Here is a 19,342-nt window from a genome sequence, read left to right on the forward strand (position 1 = left end):
CGACTGACAAAGAAGCTCTGATTGGTCCCTTGACATACTAGGTTTTTCTGTTGTATCTACGCGGTTATGTGGTAGTTGCTAGGTCCTGCCATGCGCGTAACAGCTTACTTACGGAACAAATTACAATATCGCATACACTAATGTAAAGCATATCACCTAGGAACTCCAAAATTATTATCAGCTCAGTTTTGACCAAAATTGAGTTACTGGGTTTTGCCTTTGGACGGGAGAGCTGATATAAAGACTTACAGGTGTTTATATATGTTTATGTTTAAGTACAGTATTTGGCAGAAGCTTTCATCATCAAATTCATGACTCGCGTCTGACTCGAGTCCACACCTCTGGCTATTTAGGCTAGCTGTATGTACATATTGCATCATTATGCCTCATTTGTAGGTATATTTTAGCTCATTTAACATCCTTTACTCTTATCCTCTTTGTATATACTTTTTACTTTTGCATGTTTCATGACACATTTCAGATAGTTGTTTGTGTGTCATGTTTTTACATACCACAGCACACATTACCTGACTTGCCAGAGATTGTCATACATTTATGAAAAGAACACAGCCTGCCGTTTACTTAAACTTTTAAAGTAATTTTAAAGTCATTTTGATATTAGGATATTATAACTAATATAGACACTTACGTCATGTGTTGGCATCATTGTAACACTTAATAAGACTTTTAAAGTGATTGTGATAGTAGGCTAATATAACTTATATAGACACTAACGTCATGTATTGTCTTCATTATAACACTTATATAAGACTTTTCATTTTTTGCAGTTCCAGACAGATTAGTTTTTTGTATTTTTGGTCCTATATGGCTCTTTCAACGTTTTGGGATGCCGACCCCTGCATTACATATCAGCTAATATGAAAAAAAGGTCAACTTGACATATTCATAATCATTGTTTACTATCTCTAGGTGAATAATGACAGGTACTTTGATTATATTCAGTCACATTCTGAGACATTAGAAGAGTTTTTAAAGTATTTTTGATAGTAGGCTATCATAGGTAATATAGACACATCATGTGTTGTCTTCATTATAACACTTACTGTACATAAGAATTTTAAAGTCATTTTGATAGTAGGCTACTATAAATAATATAGTCACTTACATCATGTGTTGCCTTCATTATAACACATATATACAACTTTTAAAGTAATTTTAATAGTAGGCTACTATAGGTAGTATAGACACTTACATCAGGTGTTGTCTTCATTATAACACTCATATAAGACTTTTAAAGTAATTTTGATAGTAGGCTAATATGAATAATATAGACACTTACATCATGTGTCGTCTTCATTATAACACCTGTATAATACTTTTAAAGTAATTTTGATAGTAGGCTATTATAAGTAATATAGACACTTACATCATGGGTTGCCTTCATTATAGCACTTACAGTATATAAGGCTTTTAAAGTAATTTTGTTATCAGGCTATTCTAGCTAATATAGACACTTACATCATGTGTTGTCTTCATTATAACTCCTATTAAAGACTTTTAAAGGCCTACTGAAACCCACAACTACCCACCACGCAGTCTGATAGTTTATATATCAATGATGAAACATTAACGTTGCAACACATGCCAATACGGCTTTTTTAGTTTAATAAATTACAATTTTAAATTTCCCGGGAGTTTCGTCTTGAAAACGTCGCGTAATGATGACGTGTACGCAAGACGTCACGCGTTTTTAGGAAGTATGAGCGCTACGCACACACACAGCTAAAAGTCGTCTGCTTTGACGGCATAATTACACAGTATTTTGGACATCTGTGTTGCTGAATCTTTTGCAATTTGTTCAATTAATATTGGAGAAGTCACAGTAAAAAGATGGAGTTGGGAAGCTTTAGCCTTTAGCCACACAAACACACGGTGTTTAAGGTCAACCAGCAGGTTTCGGTGAGAAAATTATGGTTAAAAAGTCAGTTCTTACCGGAAAAAAGCTGAGCTAGCTGCTGTGGACTCCCCTGAGACACTGCGCGTCAAAACACCCATGGAGACACCCTTCCGATTATCAGGTAATATTAAACTCACTAAAACACTAGCAACACAATAGAAAGATAAGATATTTCCCAGAATTATCCTAGTAAATGTGTTTAAAAACATCGGAATCCGTCCTAATGCAATCGCGTTTTTTTTTTTTTATAGTCCGTCGCTATCAATATCCTGAAACACGAATCTTTCATCCTCGCTCAAATTTATGGGGAAATTGTCGTTTTCTCGGTTTGAATAGTTGGAGGCCCCCATTAAAAACAATGTGAATATGTGAGGAGCCCCCACACTTGTGACGTCATCGTCTGCGACTTCCGGTAGAGGCAGGGGTTTTCTCTTAACAGTTGTGAACTTTATTGTGGATGTTCTCTACTAAATCCTTTCAGCAAAAATATGGCAATATCGCGAAATTATCAAGGATGACACATAGAATGGACCTGCTATCCCCATTTAAATAAGAAAATCTCATTTCAGTAGGCCTTTAAAGTCATTTTGATAGTAGGCTATTATAGGTAATATAGACACCGACATCATATGTTGCCTTCATTATAACACTTATGTAAGACTTTTCATTTTGTGCGGCTCCAAACACATTTGTTTTTTGAATTTTAGGTCCAGTATGGTTCTTTCAATGTTTATGGTTGCTGACCCCTAAACTACAGCAACATCTGCTGCACAAAATATAATTCTAGTAAATTATAGTTTTTAAGCCACAAAGGTAAAATATATATTCATAGACTATTTACTTCCCAATGTCACAGTGTGGCTGTGTATATACTCCATGTTATCAGCATATTGGAATGCATGTATCGTCCCTTTATTATTTAAATAGCTTTCAACTAGTCCATCTCCACTCCATATTAAATTCGCCGGAGCGCCTCTGCAGGCAATGTAAGGTTTCGCCGACTGGCTTTGGCGCCGTAATGACAGTAATTCAGACAACACAATGACGGAGGTGAGGACAAGCAGGCGAATCATGTCATGGAGCAAACAGGTCTGAGGAAGAGACAAAGAGAGAGATATTTGGAATTGACGGGCGTAAGAGAGGTCATTTATATCCCCTCGAGTAGCGTTTAGCCAGGGCAGACGTAATGTTTTGATGTACGACTTCTACATCCTACTTTTAATTTTCCTGAGGGAACTCTCCTGAAGGACTCAATAAAATACTATTTATCTATCTATCTATCTATCTACAGCGTGTCTGGTCGCGGCAAACAACCATGTTCCGGATGTTTCCCTCTTGTTTTCTTGTGGGTTGTTTGCCTTTTGGTTCGGGACCCTTTGGGAATGTGAGACAAGGGGTGGCACTTTTGTGACTTATGCAGAGCTTTTTTGTGAACTTGTGGATCTGGCTCCCGAGAGCCTTTTGGCTATGGAACCCAGCTGCTGGTTCTCTGCCACACCAGAATCTGTTTGGAGAGACTGTAGAAGATGCGGATGAAGAGACATTGCCGCGGAGCTAGTGCTGAGCGCCGGGACAGAAAAGCTTCACAGTGTCTTGGCTGGGTGAGCAGGTATCAGACACCTAGGTCTCCTTGGACGTATCCTCGTTCATCCATGCAGACTGGACACTGGCCGAGAGTTAGTGGGCGGCCGAGGGCGGAGTTGGCTCTCTTGGTTGCTTTGTTGGGTCCGTGCTCCCCACACCCTAGCACATGATGGCGTGGAACACCACAGAGGCCAGAACAGTGTATATGTTTTGTTTTGTTGTTATTTTACTTTTTTAGCTGTATGTAGAAATGGCTGGTTGCATCAGCTCTGCTCTTTTAATGTGTTTTAATGTGCTTTGTGTTATTTGATGTTTCCCTCTTATGTGGCTTTTTCCTTGGCCTCAGTCTGGACCCCCTCTCCAGGGGCCCATGCTTGGACTTAATTTTTTTTTCCTTCACCCCTCCGCCCCAGCGTTTACCCGTTTCTCACCGTTTTTCTAAGGGCCGCCGGAAGTTGGCAGACCCGTTGCGATCCTGTTCTGTCTCCCTGTGATGTTTGTCTGATCTTGAATGGGATTGTGCTGAAAATCTTAATTTCCATTTAAAGATTATTAAAGTATTTCTGATTCTGATTCTGTTCTTACATAACCAGAGGCGACTGGATCATTCTGTCTCTCTCCAAGTGCTCGTGCTTCGCCAGCTCGCCCGTGCTGGCGCCGCTTTTTGTTCAAGTTGGCCGTTTGTGCCAGGCGTGCCCCTCTGCGTACAAGACTCCATTATGTGGAAGGATGGGGGCGGAGCCGTGATGACTTTATAAACAGTTATAGCTCATTTGTCTGAGGAGCCAAAAGGCTTTACGATATTTCATAGACTTCTGTTTATGTAGCGGAGTGGCGACGGCGTCCCTGCGAAGTGGGAATTACACGTTTCAATAAGACGTGCCATTCTTACTTGACTGGGAGTTATGCGCACACAAATATGTCGGAACACTGTTGACTCCACCGTGCGGTTCTGAACTCCTCTTTGTTTGTGTGGGAGGCTGTATTTACATAAGAGGCTTATGTCAGCTGCCACTTATTCAACGGAAAACAAAAGCTATTGTCCCTTTAAGTCAGAAGTGTTGGATGTCTCCGAGTGTTGCTCTTGACGCGGTTCGAGGGCCCGTGTGGGGGCGGCGGGGCCAGTCAAAAGGTTTCAGGCTGTGACAATGAGAGCGGAGGGGGCGGAAGCTCATGTGCTTGTTTGTTGACTAAATTGGGAGCAATTACACAACCTTGTACTTCGGATGGATGACTGACAGGCGGGGAATAAATGGAGCAGCACATTTACTAATGAGGTTATGTTGTGTAATTGTTCATATCGCGGCTTTTTTGCTCATTGACAATATTATTCCCGCATTTCCCCATTCGATCCTGATCCCTTTTTTTTTGGCCTCAGAACTGATCCAATTTCAAGTCCCAATCCAACACAGTGACAATATATGATTTGACCCCGCCGAGTCATACCAAAGACTATAAAAATGGGACCCATTACCTCCCTGCTTGGCACGCAGCATCAAGGGTTGGAATTCAGGGTTAGATCACCAAAAATAATTCCCGAGCACGGCCACCGCTGCTGCTCCCTGCTCTCCTCACCTCCCTGGGGGTGGAACAAGGGGATGAGTCAAATGCAGAGGTTAATTTCACCACACCTAGTGTGTGTGACTATCAGTGGTACTTTAAATGTAATGTCATATTATAAAACTGACAACAAAAAGAACACATTGTTATAAAGCTCATCCCAATACATTTCAAACGTGCTAATAAAGCTGTTGCTCCAATTGAATGATACACAGCTACAGTTCGCATCTGAACCCATACGTACTGATTCCCGGTACTTGGGAATCAATACCGGTACGTAACGTTTTGTTTGTTAACAAAAGGGATTTTTTTAATAGTATAATTTCATTTTTTATTGCAGCATTTAAAAATGAGCTGATTATGATAACTGCTGTCCAGGTATATATTGTTTAATGAACACATTTCTGAGTCTCACTTGCATGTTTTACATTGAGTTGCAGGTCCAAAACTAACGTTAAGATGCAAGTCCATCTAACGTGAGTTGTAGCGTGCATTTTAGTTGCAGTTTACATTAACAAATTTGGAGGTGTTGAAATCATGTAAAATTACTACTGCTGATCAGTAGCATGTCCATAGCAAAGCCAATGTATAGTATATTGTATATTCACATCAAGTTAGCACATTTTAGGAAAGATAGAGCTCTACTTACCTTGGAGCGTGTTTTGAGTCAATTTCAATCAATCAAGGTTGGCTTATATAGCTCTTAATCACAAATGTCTCAAAAGACTGCACAAGTCACAACATCCTCGGCTCTGATCCCAGGTGACCGGTGCAATGGATACCAAGTGGATGCGGTTAATAATGTGAATAACAGTTTCTTTGTTGTAATTGAAAATTGCGACATTACCTGGAGATAGTTTGGCCGAGTCCGCTTTCAGAGCCACTGAAGTGATCGCCAAGTGCCAAAGTGTGAAGATCCCTGGCTGAGTTGGCAACTGAGTTTGTAAACAATAACAAAAATAATTTGGTAATAATAATATAAGAAAAGATATACCTAATCACTTTAGTATTGTGTATATCCTGCTACTATAGTAGTTCTCAACAGTATCGACATCTGGATCGATCACTCCTACTTTACATTGACGCTTTAGCGGTTAGCTTCTTGTGTCGTCCTGCTCACTGTGTGTGTGTGTGTGTGTGTGTGTGTGTGTGTGTGTGTGTGTGTGTGTGTGCGTGCGTGCGTGCGTGTGTGTGTGTGTGTGTGTGTGTGTGTGCGTGCATGCGTGCGTGCGTGCGTGCGTGTGTGTGTGTAGCATGTTTAGCTATTCCTTTTCCTCCAGTGATTGGAAGAAACTGTTGTTTCTGCCATGGTGGTGAGGATTAATATTTTACAAGAGGCTCTGCACTGTGGATAGACCACACGTCTGTTGCAACTGATCAGGACCAGGACATCTATGACACTTGGTGCACATTAATTTTTCTTGCACGGAATACTGTGGAAGGGTTGGGGATGGGCAAGAAAAAAAAACATTTTGGTGCAGCTCTTGAGGTTTGTCTCTGAATTACCCGATGCAAGATCGGCCATTTTTGGCCATTTTATTCAACCGTCGACCTGGATGGACTGTTTGAAATCATGTTTAAGAGTGGTGGCCAACTTCATGACTTCATTACGTAATGGTCCAAGTATCAGAAGACACTGAATATAAGACAAAAAAGGGCATGTCAAATATTTTCTAATTATTTATATATACCAACGGATTACTACAATCAAAATATATCACGTGTCTTAGCTGTTCGACAGTTGTTGAATGACTCTGCTTGTAATAACATTGTCTTAGTAAATCCTGTCATGTTAGACTTGTGTGTGCGGTTTTACTGTGTTTTGATATTTAGTTGCACTTCTTGTTTGCTTATTCCCCCTGATTCTCCACACCTGATCATGATAAGTGATCAGGGGACTCACCCACCTCTGATCACTAAACATTAGGGTTTAGCATCATCTCATGGAGTATGTTAGTTCATTGTTTTGTTATTTTGCGTCTAGATCTTGTTTTGCTTATCTTTGTTTCACTTCAGCAATCTGCTTTTGCCGTATTTGTACAAACCCCGTTTTCATATGAGTTGGGAAATTGTGTTAGATGTAAATATGACACAATTATATAATTGTGTTAGATGTAAATATAACACAATTATATTCAGTTGAATGCACTACAAAGACAAGATATTTGATGTTCAGACTAATAAACTTTATTTTCTTTTGCAAATAATAAATAATTTAGAATTTCATGGCTGCAACACGTGCCAAAGTAGTTGGGAAAGGGCATGTTCACCACTGTGTTGCATTACCTTTTCTTTTAACAACACTCAATAAACGTTTGGGAACTGAGGAAAATAATTGTTGAAGCTTTGAAAGTGGATTTATTTCTCATTCTTGTTTTATGTAGAGCTTCAGTCGTCAATAGTCCAGGTTCTCTGCTGTTGTATTTCACGCTTCATAATGCGCCACACATTTTCCATGGGAGACAGGTCTGGACTGCAGGCGGGCCAGGAAAGTACCCGCACTCTTTTACTACGAAGCAACGCTGTTGTGACATGTGGCTTGGCATTGTCATGTTGAAATAAACAGGGGCGTACATGACAACGTTGCTTGGATGACAACATATGTTGCTCCAAAACCTGTATGGACCTTTCAGCATTAATGGCGCCTTCACAGATGTGTGAGTTGCCCATGCCTTGGGCACTAATACACCCCCACAATATCTACTTACAAAGAGTTAACCAAGTTTGGTGATGAAGATCACTTGCCGGGATTTCTACCGTTAATGCCGCTTGTCTGGATCAATGTGTCCGTCACTTAAATGTTCCGACAGGAAACAATGATTCGAGCACTTGCTTGGAGTAGAACATTCAAACTTTGTTGTTCAATCCTTGTTAAAAGTCCGATTTTTGCAATTTAAGCTTTTTGGCAACACTACATTGGCCCTAGTGTGTGAATGTGAGTGTGAATTTTGTCCGTCTATCGGTGTTGGCCCTGCGATGAGGTGGCGACTTGTCTAGGGTGTACACCGCCTTCCGCCCGATTGTAGCTGAGATAGGCGCCAGTGCCCTCCGTGACCCCAAAAGGGAATAAGCGGTAGGAAATGGATGGATGAAGCTTTTTTCCAGGTTTGAATGAGTAGTCTTCTTCTACTCACCCTACTGCTGCTTTATTGTGACACATACGCCTCGCTGTTGCCCCCTGTGGGTGGCGGGAGTACTGCGGATAATATTTTTCTGACTGTGACCCTTTTGGGTCCCCAGGACCAAACCTGAGGGGAGCCCTTAAATTAAAGAAAACATCTACAGTGTGGGCTTTGAAAATGAAACATTACCAAAATGGCCTCTGCCTGCTTCCCCTTTTCAGCACTGGCCCCCAGTGGATAAGGTTTAGACATCCTGGATCGACATTCACTCTTCTTTCTTTTCTTTCAGCAAGCAATGGAGGACTTGTTGCAGGACGAGGAAGATGATTTTGACAAAGATGACAAGGTAATTCTACACACACACACACACGCAAACTTGTGCAAACACACACACATAGACACAGACACACGCAAACACACACACGCGGACACACACACACACACAAACAGACACACGCATACAGACAGACAGACAGACACACACATACACAGACACACACAGATACATACACATTCACACACACACACACACAAACACACACACACTCACACACACACACAGGAAACCTAGAAAGAAAGTCTTTAGTCATTTGCCAAACATTTTTGAGGGCTTATTTCTCAGCGTCTGCTTAGCTGAGGTCTAGTAGGCCTTTCTTCTAACCAGCATGTTGTCATGGTGACATTACTGCCGTCATGCTCCAGCTCAGTTTTCTGACAACATGCGCCCGTATAAAGTGCTTAGTTGGCTATTTAGGCCCTTTATGCAGCCATAAAACAGCATCTGGCCATGTCAGACACTATCAGGTACCAACAGGTGGCTGCTTTACTGCTGCTTTACACTGCAGAAACAGCTACTGAAACTATGCCACTGGACAGGACTTGGTCCTTGGTAGTAGGAACACTGCTGTGGGCCACTGGACAGGACTTGGTTCTTTGTAGTAGGAACACTGCTGTGGGCCACTGGACAGGACTTGGTCTTTGGAAGTAGAAACGCTCCCGTGGTCCACTAGACAGGACTTGGTCCTTGGTAGTAGGAACACTGCAGTGGGCCACTGGACATGACTTGGTCCTTCGAAGTAGGAACACTGCAGTGGGCCACTGGATATAACTTGGTCCATGGAAGTAGGAATACTGCTGTAGGCCACTGGACAGGACTTGGTCCTTGGTATTAGGAACACTGCTGTGGGCCACTGGACAGGACTTGGTCCTTGGTAGTAGGAACACTGCTGTGGGCCAATGGACAGGACTTGTTCCTTGGAAGTAGGAACACTGCAGTGGGCCACTGGATAGAACTTGGACTTTGGAAGTAGGAACGCTCCAGTGGTCCACTAGACAGGACTTGGTCCTTGGTATTAGGAACACTGCTGTAGGCCACTGGACAGGACTTGGTCCTTGGTAGTAGGAACACTGCTGTGGGCCACTGGACAGGACTTGTTCCTTGGAAGTAGGAACACTGCAGTGGGCCACTGGATAGAACTTGGTCTTTGGAAGTAGGAACGCTCCAGTGGTCCACTGGACAGGACTTGGTCCTTGGTAGTAGGAACACTGCATTGGGCCACTGGACATGACTTGGTCCTTTGAAGTAGGAACACTGCAGTGGGCCAATGGATAAAACTTGGTCCTTTGAAGTAGGAACACTGCAGCGGACCACTGGATAGAACTTGGTCCTTGGAAGTAGGAACACGGCAGTGGGCCACTGGATATAACTTGGTCTTTGGAAGTAGGAACACTGCAGTAGGCCACTGGACTGGACTTGCTCCTTGGTAGTAGGAACACTGCAGTGGGCCACTGGACAGGACTTGGTCCTTGGAAGTACGTATGGTGCAGTGGCCATCCAAACGTCAATTTGATACCGTGGTGTGACCAGACTTGATAAAACAAGGACGCCAGATTGAAATATGGAAATGTGAGCTTTCAAGCGAAATTGTGCTTGCTGGTCGCTGATGCCTTAAAGCAGGTGTGTTCATTGAAGGCCACCTCTCAGTTATGACTGCCTTCGGAGGGCCACATTAATTGATTTAGCGGACCAGATTAAATGACGTAACGGACCACATTGAATGACATGTAGGGCCGTAACTAATGATGTGGCGGACCACATTAAATGATGTGTTGGGCCAAATTAGATGATGTGGTAGATCACTAATGACATGGCGTAACACATTTAATGACATGACAGACAACTTTAAATGATGTGACGGGCCACGTTAAATGACTTGGTGGGGTACATTAAATGATGTGGTAGGTTACATTGAACGACATGGCGGGCCACTTTAATGACGTGACGTACTACTTTAAATGACGTGACACACCACAATAAATGACGTGACAGACCACAGTAAGTGACGTGACAGTCTACAATAAATGACGTGACGAGCCAAATTAAATGATGTGACAGACCACAATTAATTACATGACAGACCACATTAAAACGTGACAGTTCACATTAAATGAGGTGACAGACCACAATATATGATGTGACAGACAATGTTTCATGATGTGACAGACCACAATCAATGACATGACAGACCACAACAAATGGCGTGACAGAACACATTAAATGATGTGACAGGCCACAATAAATGACGTCAGCGATTCCCCCAGAAAATGAGTTAGTTAAGGTGGTGTCTCTCTGGCGGACAGACCGGGGAAGTTGAAGGATCAGTGTTGTCATCACGTCGCCACCTCATTGCTAACACCACACAGCCTGGGGAGCAATAGACTACAGACTGTGGTCAAGTAGGCCGGCTTCGTCAGATGAAGAACCCTAAAATTGTTGGTTGTGTTTTCCGCTCCATTTGCTGAATGGCGATATACAATATGTATCTCGATATTTTACCTGAAATACTAGGTATGTTATTATTACGCCACATGCTGACATATGTTCAACTCATCACGCTTAATTCATTACAGCATTTGGGAAGCCTGTAGTTGATTTTTATTATGTAAATGTTATATTTTTATAAACATGTGATAGCAGGGAACCTGCCATTCAAAACTAGGCTGCTACATTACTACAGATTAATGTAACTATAGCTGAAAAAATAGTACAATAGCATTAGGAGAGACTATTCATCCCTGAACACCATGGAGTTCATGTAGTCTTTATGATGCAGTTACATTATTATATCAGCTATCAGAGACAGAAACTCTTAATTTAACATAATTTTCACTTTTGCTGCTTCAACACAGCTCAATCAACACAGAAAAAGGTCAAGTGAAATAACAGGCAGACAGAGCTTTGCTGTCCGTAACACACACACACACACACACACACACACACACACACACACGCACGCACGCACACACACCTAAAAATGAGGTAAAGCTACGCTAATGGCCAATTAGCCTTCACCTCAAGGACTTCGCGAGCAAGCTGAGCTGCTGTTTATGTTTCCAGAACGTCAACGGGCTCATAGTAATGTTACCAGTGGCTGACGGGAAGGTGTGTATTATAATTTGGGGAGAGTCTGCTGCCTGATGCTTACCTGCTAAACACCATCTGCTCATCAAGACACTGGAGCACTGACTCCATGCGCTCTGTATACGCACTGCTGATTAGCTGTTACCGCTCTGAATAGGCACTGCGGGCTGGCTGTTACCGCTCTGCGTATAACCAATAACCAATCAGATGGTTCTGTGGGTGGGACAATGCTGGGTGCTGCAAAGAGTACTGACAGAGACCAAGGCAGTACGAAGCGGAGCAGCTTGTTAAGACTTTAGATTAGGCGTTGGCTTTTTGTTGTTAAAGCGGCCGCCTTACCAAGAAAGCGCTGCCGGAAACCCTGGACGTGACAGGCCACAATAAATGACGTGACAGGCCAGATTAAATGATGTGACAGACCACAATGAATGACTTGACAGACCACATTATATCACGTGACAGATCTCATTAAAACGTGACAGTCCACATTAAATGATGTGACAGACCACAGTAAATGTGACAAATCACGTTAAATGACGTGACAGGCCACATTAAATGAAATGACATACCACAATAAATGATGTGACGGACCTCAATAAATGACGTGACGGATCATGTTTGATGACGTGAAAGACCGCTATAAATGATGTGACAGTCCACAATAAATGACGTGACAGGCTACAATAAATGATATGGCAAGCTACTTTAAATGCTGTGGCGGGCCAGATCCGTCCCCCGGTCCTTGAGTTTGACACACATGCCTTAAAGAAACCCCTTCAGCGGTACAAAGGTTAGTGGGCTAAGATGAGGTCATTTGCATGGTGTGAGGGTTGCCTTAGTAACTGTAAAGCCCTTTCACCAGACAATTTCCTATCTGAAAAGGACATTCACACGCTGGAATTTGACAATCCCAGTGAACATGCGAGCGTCGTCTTGGCAATTGAAGGGGAAGGGTGGTAGGTGTAAGTTGGCAGCACAAGGGTTAAAACAACAGATTGTCGTCATGTCAGCCTTCTGGCAAGACGCCAACTGTGTCCTGAGGAGTTCCAAGGCCCAGAAGCCATTGAAGAAGTGCACAAGGCATCCTTGAACATCACCTTTTCTTTCTGCACCTCTCCAGAAATACGTGTGAGAAGCTGCGATGAAAGTAAATACACGGGACACTTTCATATTGAAATGAGGTCCAAACTGATTATTCCTGGCCTGCTCAGAGGGGGGCTGGGACTGCGGATAGCAGAGCAGCCACAAAAGCCACAATTGATCAACTTGGGACTTCATACATTTTGATCTATGGCTCCTTTCAACTGTGAGCATTTCACTGCAGCTGTAGGGAAGTGTTTTTTTTTCTTTGCCTCCCGCTCCCTCTCTCTCTCCATCTCCACTGTCCATCCTATCTTTGCTTTCATCCTGACAAATGCTCTCTCACCTGGATAAGTGTGGCACAAATGCAATTTCTGGTCTTTTGCTTTAAATATGAGTTTTTAAAGAAGAGCTGACTTTTTTGAGCAGGGGAAAAATAAACTGATAAATGTGCCAATGTCTCACTTGAATGGAAGTTGAGCACAATCCATCCCAGGTGTTCACAGCTATTAGCAGGACAACCTTTGCTCCACAGGGTAAATGAGGTATTACATGGGCCCCAACAACAGAGCACGTGTTTTGCATTGCACATCAGTTTTTTTTTGCATTGGATCACCACATGTTTGACTAAACAGATTGCAGGGGAACATGCAAAGTGTACTTTGAATGAAGACTTAATCTTTATGAAAGTCCAACATCGATGCTAATTGACTTGAATGTTACCTTGTTCCATCTTCAAGTCTGAATTTCTACAAGACCCATCTTGACAGGATATTGATATCTGGGGGGGTGGGGGGGGTATCGGATGATATTGGCTTGCATGTAAAATCTGCGATACGAGCGTGTTTACTTGTGCAAAGTTGAACAGACGGTTACGATGTAAATGTCCTCCAATACAGTGAGCACACACATTTGGTCTTTTCTTGGTTAAGTTATGTACAAAAGGTAAACATGCTAGGCATTGCGCATTTTCCCCTTCTCTGCACATGTTTTATACATATTTTTCTTTGTTTTGTATATATATATATATATATATATATATATATATATATATATATATAGTGTATATATATGTATATGTATATATGTATGTATACATATATATATATGTATATATATATGTATGAATATATGTATATGTATATATATATACATATACATATATATATACATATATACATATATATATGTATACATACATATATACATATACATATATATATATATATATATATATATATATATATATATATATACATATATATATATATATATATATATATATATATATATATCTTTTAGACGCTCTGAAAGAATTGTGTAGTCGACTGTGTCAAAGGCAGCTGGAAGATCTAAAAGCACTATAATACCAGAGCTGCCGGAATCAGACTTCAAAAGCAAGTCATTAAAAACCTTTAAAAGTTACTAGGAGCTATCAGCTACACGGCAGCTAAGCATACAATAGCACACAAGCTAGACATATGCAATAAGTGTCCTATACAAAATTGCAGTCCAAATTTTGACATTTGTCAATAGAAACACGTATCAAATAATTTTAGTTGCATATTACTTACACATGCAACGTGTCCGTGGTATAAGTGTATTAGAAAGTATCCAGCAACAAATGTGTCCGCATCTTTCAATTGACTGCCTCATTAACGTTAGCCATGAAGTAGTGTGACCTTTAGCCTAAAAATAAATTACCACTTCACTTAAAAGATACAAATACAGTTAATAAATAGTTTGGGTTAACAATACTATGACTATTAGGAACCCAGACCAATATCTAGTGTTTTCTTCCACCAATGAAAGTGTAGTTTGAGTTGTTTTTCATACCTACTATTGTTCTCTGAGTAATTTATCAAGCCTTTTCTAACATTCCACATTACAAAAAGAGGTAGTCCAAAAAAAATCTGTGATTCTTATTGATTCTAATGCTGAGTTGATTCATAGATTTTTTTAAGCCCTTTCCGTTCTTACTTGCATAGCCAAGGGAAGGTCTTGTTACCTGTATTGATATTTTCATTATTTTAATGTAAAAAAATATATTTCGCGAGAATTGATTCTGAATTGAATTCAATCACACTGTTAATAGTTCACATCTTATAAAACATTAGAAGTATGCACTGTGATCCGTGCTAATATTGTATCGGATCAATATCTGTATTGGCCAATGGCTCCAATATTGGTATCATATCAGAACACGCTTAGTTTTAATAGCTTGATATTTGTAAGAAACCCCACTAATTGTCTGTTACATACTAAATAAACAAACAATTCTTGTGAGGATCACTAAAATGAAACATGAAGCCACTAAATGATTAAAGCACAAAATGAGTAGTGAGCCACTCCCAAATTGTTTGCTTATGACTTCAGTTTTCAATCAATATCTCAAAAGTCAATTAGTCCTTCAAGTCAACTCTTGTTCCACAACTTCATGGGCCGTTTCATTGTGGTCAAGCAGCCTCTGTGTGACGTGTTGGATTTGGATGGCATCAACATGTGATACGTTGCCGTGACGATTTTAGGCCTGTGTCACCTGCAGGTTCAGTTTGTGTTGATGTGCACAAAAAATGTGTGTGAGAAACAGTTGTCTGCCAGACGGAGGGGGGTAAAGCGAACGAAGGAGATTACACTCACACGGTCGACTGGTCACAGAAGCCGCTCAGCTCGGCTCCACTCGCCTCAGGAGGACCTGACATAGATAAGATACACACTGCAATCATGTCCTGCTCACAGGCTTACTAGTCACTGCTCCCTCTGTGCCATGTCTGTCTAGCCATATCTCTCGCACACACACACACGCACGCACGCACGCACGCACGCACACACACACACACTTTTCTTGAATTTGTGACCTCCTACCTAGAGACCTGCAATAAATGCCTACCTTTTTAGGACCACACTTCCTAGATATATAAAGATTTGTGTTTACAACATTATTAATATATACATACTATGCTAATATAAAAAAGTTTGTTGTGAAAAATTAGTCTGAATTTCATAGAAAAAACGTATAATTTTGGCAGTAATATAAAAAATGTCATCATTTTACTCATCGGAAGTCAAAATTCTACTAGAAAAACTGCACATTTGTGCAATATTATAATAAAAGTTGTAATTTTACTCAAAAACAGTCGCAAATTTACAAGAAATGTTTAATATTTTGGAGATTTTATGAAAAGAGTAATAATTTTACTCGACAAAAGTCACAATTATATAAGAAAACTTAAAAATGTTGCTAATATAATAATAATCTAAAATTTAATATAATAATAATCTAAAATTTTACTTGTTGTTTTTTGAGTAAAATGATGACTTTAGTCATCATTTTACTCAAAAAACAACAACAAAAATGGCAATATTGTGATAAAAGTCAGAATTTTACATGATAAATGTCGCCATTTTGCATTAAAAAGTAATCATTTTACATAAAAAATGTGATAATTTTACTAGAAAATATTGCAATATTACAGAACCAGCAAGAATTACAGAAATTGTTCCCAATTTTATAAGAAAAAAGTCGACACATTGGAGGAAAAAGACTGCTATTAGTTCAGTAATCCATCCATTTTCTACCGCTTGTCCCTTTTGGGGTGTGCGGGGGGTGCTCATTAATTTATTTTTCTATTTTTTGTTTGTTATTGGTTTTAAATCTTCATTATTAACTTCAAGTTATTACAGTATGTCTCAATATACATATTTATTTTATTTTTCTAAAATAAATTTTGGCCAAAGGGAGCACATTTCAATTCCTTACACATACTTGTTATTTCATATGTTGACCAGAGGGGGAGCACTTTTAAAACCGAAACATAGTCAATATGAAAAATCCTTCCTTTTTGGGACCACTCGCATTTTGATAGATTTCACCACCAGGGGTGTATATGAGACATTCTCTATCAAATGCAATGGATTTCCGTATTGTGACCATGATTTATGTCGAAACTTGTTTACCTGTCCTCATATGGAAGGTACATTTCCCTGTGGATGTCTCAAGAAGGGTAGAAATACAATAACTTACTTGCTTATGGTTGTCCATCGATTCGATAATGACCATCTTCTTTTATTTTTGAGTCTGCTGATGTTTGAACAGTCCGATCCTGGAACCACAGATGCGGTTACAGACCGGGCATGTGAAGGAGGTGCTGGGGGGAGCAGGGGGAACTTGGCGAGCATGCCTCTTCGCACGCTTTTCTGCACGGTGTTGTGTGCGCTGTTCCTCTATATAATCCACTCCCTGTGAGGAGTGGGAGCGCCAGATGTCTCGGCAGGAAGAAAGTTCCTTCAGTGAAGAGGTGTTGATCTGGCATCTCTTCAGTGTGGTCTTCTTTTGGTTTTTGAACCACTTCTTCTGCACACCAGCACTGCGTTGGCCTCGGTGTAACTGACCATAGAGGATTCTGCGTGGGAGTCTATGACTGGGCATTCGGATGACATGCCCCAACCACCTGAGTTGATGTTGGGTCATGATGGACTCCACACTGCAGATGCCTGCCCTCTCCAGCACTTCTGTGTGCAGAACTCTTTACTTCCATGTGATGCCAAAGATCTACTGGAGACATCTTACATGGAAGGTCTCCAGGTTTCTTAGACAGCGGCTGTAAATAGTCCATGGCTCACATCCGTACAGTAATGAAGTGATGCATACTGCTCTGCAGACCAGCGCTTTGGTGTGGAGTTTGAGGTTGCTGTTCTGAAAAACCCTTCTCCTTAGACAATCAAAAGATGCTGATGCTTGCTTGAGGCGGTTCTGGATCTTGTCATCCATTGAGCAGGTGTCAGACATTATGCTCCCCAGGTATTTGAAGGAGGGCACCGTGAGCAGCTGTTGCCTTGCTGCTGTGAGGGTTATTTTGGGGTTTTGTGGGAGGTCAGTACTGGACTGACAGAGTACCTCTATCTTCTGGGTCTTGATGGTCAGTCCCATCCCATTCCATTCTTCAACTCCATTGAAGGTTGGGGGGAGGTTGATATCTGGCAAATTAGGATATTTAGGGAGCTCTACAAGGACAGTTGGGTCCACTGGGGTGGGCTGGTTGAGCACAGTGTTAAATGCTCAGCCCATCGCTCCACTATCATAGCCTGATCCTTGATTAAAGATGTTCCATCAGCAGATCTAAAAGGTGCCAGGGAGCAGTTTCAGGGGCCGTAGATGGTTTTCACTGCATCATAGAAAATGTGCATATCATTTCTATCAGCGTGAGACTTGATTTCATTGGCTTTTGAGATCCACCACTCAACTTGCAGTGTTCTGAGAGTTATTTGGGCCTCAGAACAAAGAGCTTGCCATTGCTTTTTATGGAATTGGGATTGTAGGTTGTTCTGGGTGGCTCTAATTTCCTTCTGCATTCTGTACAGGAGGTTGGAGATCTCTCTAGTATTCTGGTCAAACCAGTCCTGGTGTGTCTTGGTTTTGAAACCAATGGCTTGGGCTGCAGTGTCAAAAAGGATGGTGGATAGAGAGGTCAACTTCTCATCCATCCCAGACTCTGAGGTGATCAGTGGCTCAATGTCTGCCAGCTTCTCAGCTAGGGAGCGACGGAAGTTGTCACGGGTGTCGCTGCTGGAGAGTCTGGCACAGTTGAGTGTTTTCCTCTTTGGTACACCGTGACGTGTTAGGGGCCGAACATGTATTCTGACCTTTGTCAGAATCATGCGGTGTTCGGTCCAGCAGTCTGCCCCTCGCATAGCTCTTGTAATGAGCATGTCCTTGAGGTCAGCCCTCCTCACGATCGCATAGTCGACCAGGTGCCAGTGTTTGGACCTGGGATGCATCCAGGATGCCCTATATTTGTTATTTTGTTGGAAGATGGTGTTTGTGATGGTAAGATCGTGTTCCGCACATAGACTAAAGGAGTCTCATGCCATCGGGGTTGACTTTTCCAATGCCATGGGTGCCGATCACACCATTCCAGTTTTGTGTGTTCTTTCTGACTCTTGCATTGAAATCACCAAGCAGCATGATTTTGTCACTCCTCGAGATGTGACTGAGGATGTCATCAAGTGCATGGTAGATGCAGTCCTTCTCTTCATCATTGGATGGCAGAGTTGGTGCATAGGCACTTACCAAAGTGATATGTCTGCATTTTGCAAGGGAGATGCGAAGGGTCATGAGCCTTTCACTGACACCCATTGGTGATTCTGTGAGCTTGAGCAGAAGGCTAATCTTGATTGCAAAATCAACTCCGTGAAGGTGTGGTTTCCTTTCCAAAAGAATGTATAACCCTCTCATACTTCATTGAGTGAGCCTTTCTCGTGGAATCGGGTCTCACTGAGTGCTGCCACATCCACATTGTAGCGCTTTAGCTCACTGGCAACAAGTGCTGTTCTGCGCTGTGGTCTGTCTGGACTGGCATCCAGGAGTGTCCTTATGTTCCATGCTGCAATTCTAAATGGTATTATCTTTGTATTTTGACCGCGTAATGGAATGTCCCGACATGCGCGGTTACCTGCCCAGATACTGTGTTGAGTGGGCAATCTTTAGGCCACCTTTTCTAGGCCTTTCCCCAATTGGGGTGGGCTGTGCGGTCCCTAAATAAAGGCTGCTTAGACGCACAAGAGTCTGCCGGAAACAGCTGCCACTCAATCCCACCTGCTAACGACCGTTGTCCTGTGCCGCTGACGTGCAAAGTTCCAGCTAAGAGCTTCCAGCTA

General features: G+C 41.6%; 1 protein-coding gene across 6 annotated transcripts in view; it reads left to right on the plus strand.

The window, feature by feature from the left end:
* LOC133556373 (multiple C2 and transmembrane domain-containing protein 1-like) overlaps positions 1-19,342 on the plus strand; it is a 439,257-nt gene that overhangs the window by 345,452 nt on the left and 74,463 nt on the right. For all 6 annotated transcript variants that reach the window (XM_061906234.1, XM_061906235.1, XM_061906236.1 and 3 more), the window contains one exon: positions 8,474-8,530. In XM_061906234.1, coding sequence (XP_061762218.1) covers positions 8,474-8,530 — 57 coding nt within the window. The remainder of the gene's footprint in view (positions 1-8,473; positions 8,531-19,342) is intronic.

Source organism: Nerophis ophidion, linkage group LG07 (assembly GCF_033978795.1).
Source record: "Nerophis ophidion isolate RoL-2023_Sa linkage group LG07, RoL_Noph_v1.0, whole genome shotgun sequence".
In the NCBI taxonomy this organism is placed as follows: domain Eukaryota; kingdom Metazoa; phylum Chordata; class Actinopteri; order Syngnathiformes; family Syngnathidae; genus Nerophis; species Nerophis ophidion.